The following is a 2,171-nucleotide window of genomic DNA, read 5'->3' on the forward strand; positions in this document are numbered from 1 at the left end:
AAATCAGGCAGCTCTAACCTGCTAATTATTATTAACTACTGTTTTCTTTCCTTACCATTGTTATCAGTTATCTGGAATCTCAACTCTCGTGTGGCTTTTCCAGTCAAATGCATCTTTGGGAGATTTCTCTAGCATTTACTAGATAGATAGCTCAAAAGATAGAGAGAGAGAGAGGGAAATAACTCTGTTTGACGTTGAAAACATGAAAACTATTTTCAATGAAACTTGATTTGGATTCAGCAAAGAAACCCCAAGGATAATTACACATACAGTACATATTCCGATCCAACTCGAGACATTACATGATTCTCATAGAAACCACAAACACTTCACAACAACTCCACTAATCCACACCTCTTTTCAGTTTTTACTTCTCCATCAAAAAGACCAGAAGTTGATACAAACAAACATGACCAATGGGCCAGTAGCAGTTTCGCTACATCAGGAAGGCTTACTAAGCTTTCTTCTGTGAAGCTGCAGATCTAATGGCGGTTTTTGCAAGCGTTGAAGGCTTGAGAACACTCTTAGGGTTAATAGCCTTTCTGATTTTGAAAGCAGCCCAAGCTGTGCCAAACGCATATCCTGCTGCATCAAGCCCTTCGTTTGTCGCCTCAGCCGCTTTACCTCCATACCTACAATATTCATCAAACCAAAATTTTACAATTCTTCTCTTAAAACACTTCCATATCCAAATAATCAAGAGTTCCAAATCTCGAATACTCAGATATTACTTACTTGTGATCAACGAGTTCGGTTGTGACAGTGGAAGAGGTTGACATTACATTCCTCCCAGCTACTTCAACAGCATCACATACCTTATCTATCAAAACATAACCAACAGTCTTAAATAATCATGAATATGGCCACATAAAAGTCGGGTTAAGTACATTATATAATATAAAGATTAGTGGACTTACTGAATCCGTCAAGAGATGCGAGGATGACTTCTCCAGGAAGAAGGCTAAAGAATTTCTTTCCTACTTTAGTGTTGGCCACTGAACTTGTAAAGAATCCAGAAACTTTAAGAACTCCAGAGAGAACGCTGTTTGCCACATTCTCTGTCATTTTGGTCATCTGCTTCACTCTGCATTGGTGATTACATAATGAGACACCAATACACAAGCAGCAATAATGACATTTAACAAGACTATATATATGTCATGTTTGGAACACAGATCGTCTCAGCTTTCCCAATTATACTCATCCAGGACACACAAGAACAAATCAAGACATACTATTTAAAGACAGTTTACACAAATTTCTATCTATCTAAACTGAATCAAAAATCACAAAAATTTAACAGAAAGCATTTAAAAAACACATACCTCCTGATTCTTTTCAAAGTGTCAGGATGAACTTCACTCTCTTTCTCAGCCTTCGACAACCTCCGTTTCATGAAACCATTACCCCAAATAAGCCTATCCATAGTCACATCACCACACCAAAGAATCCCTTTAATCAAATGACCAGAGCCAGTCGCAATCAGCTTCGCCGCCTTCCCACTATAATCCTCAACATTGGGAGCTAACGTCGTCCAATACGCCGAACATTGCCTCTCCACAATCTCTTTCCTCTCTCCAGTAAGCTCAACCGGAGACGTCTCTCTCGCCACCGTCACATCCAAAACCTTCTCCCCTGCTTCTTTCGCTTCCTCTGAGACTTGCTGAACCGTGAAACAGCTGTAATCCTCCAAGATCTTCTCAAGATCAACCAGCAAATGCTCTTGACCTTTCGAAGCAATCGTGAGTCCGTAGTTCAACATTTCGTCAGAGTTCTTCTTACCTCCAGCACCTCCGTCTTCTTCATCGCTTGTAGGTCGGAGCGTGAAGAAGTAATGAGACTCATCGACCTTGACCGAGTTCTCATCTTTAGTCAACGGCCATTGGATCTCACCGGCGACACTAGCGAGCACAGCGACAACTTTATCTCCTTGAACAATACGGATGATCGAGAGATCTCCGCACGCGAGCTCGACGCTGTAAGATTTGTCGATCAGGTGAAGAATCGCGCCGGAGATTTTCAAAATTACTTCCTCCGTCGCAGCGGGAGGAGCGGAGACGGAGGAGGGATTATTAGTCTCCGGTTGCTCAGGGAAGAGGTTACGAGCGAGATCGTTCATATCGAGAGAAGGATAGAGATTATTAGTGGAAGAGGATGAGGAGCTAGGGTTA

At 41.7% G+C, this 2,171-nt stretch overlaps 1 protein-coding gene across 1 annotated transcript in view; it reads right to left on the minus strand.

The window, feature by feature from the left end:
* The window catches only part of LOC104767087 (protein EARLY-RESPONSIVE TO DEHYDRATION 7, chloroplastic-like), a 9,952-nt gene continuing 7,991 nt past the window's right edge, over nt 211-2,171 (minus strand). The window contains exons 2-5 of the mRNA XM_010491119.2: nt 1,326-2,171; nt 918-1,084; nt 736-820; nt 211-632 (exon numbers count right to left, since the gene is read on the minus strand). Coding sequence (XP_010489421.1) covers nt 455-632; nt 736-820; nt 918-1,084; nt 1,326-2,171 — 1,276 coding nt within the window. The 3' untranslated portion in view covers nt 211-454. The remainder of the gene's footprint in view (nt 633-735; nt 821-917; nt 1,085-1,325) is intronic.

This window comes from Camelina sativa, chromosome 19 (assembly GCF_000633955.1).
Source record: "Camelina sativa cultivar DH55 chromosome 19, Cs, whole genome shotgun sequence".
NCBI lineage: Eukaryota > Viridiplantae > Streptophyta > Magnoliopsida > Brassicales > Brassicaceae > Camelina > Camelina sativa.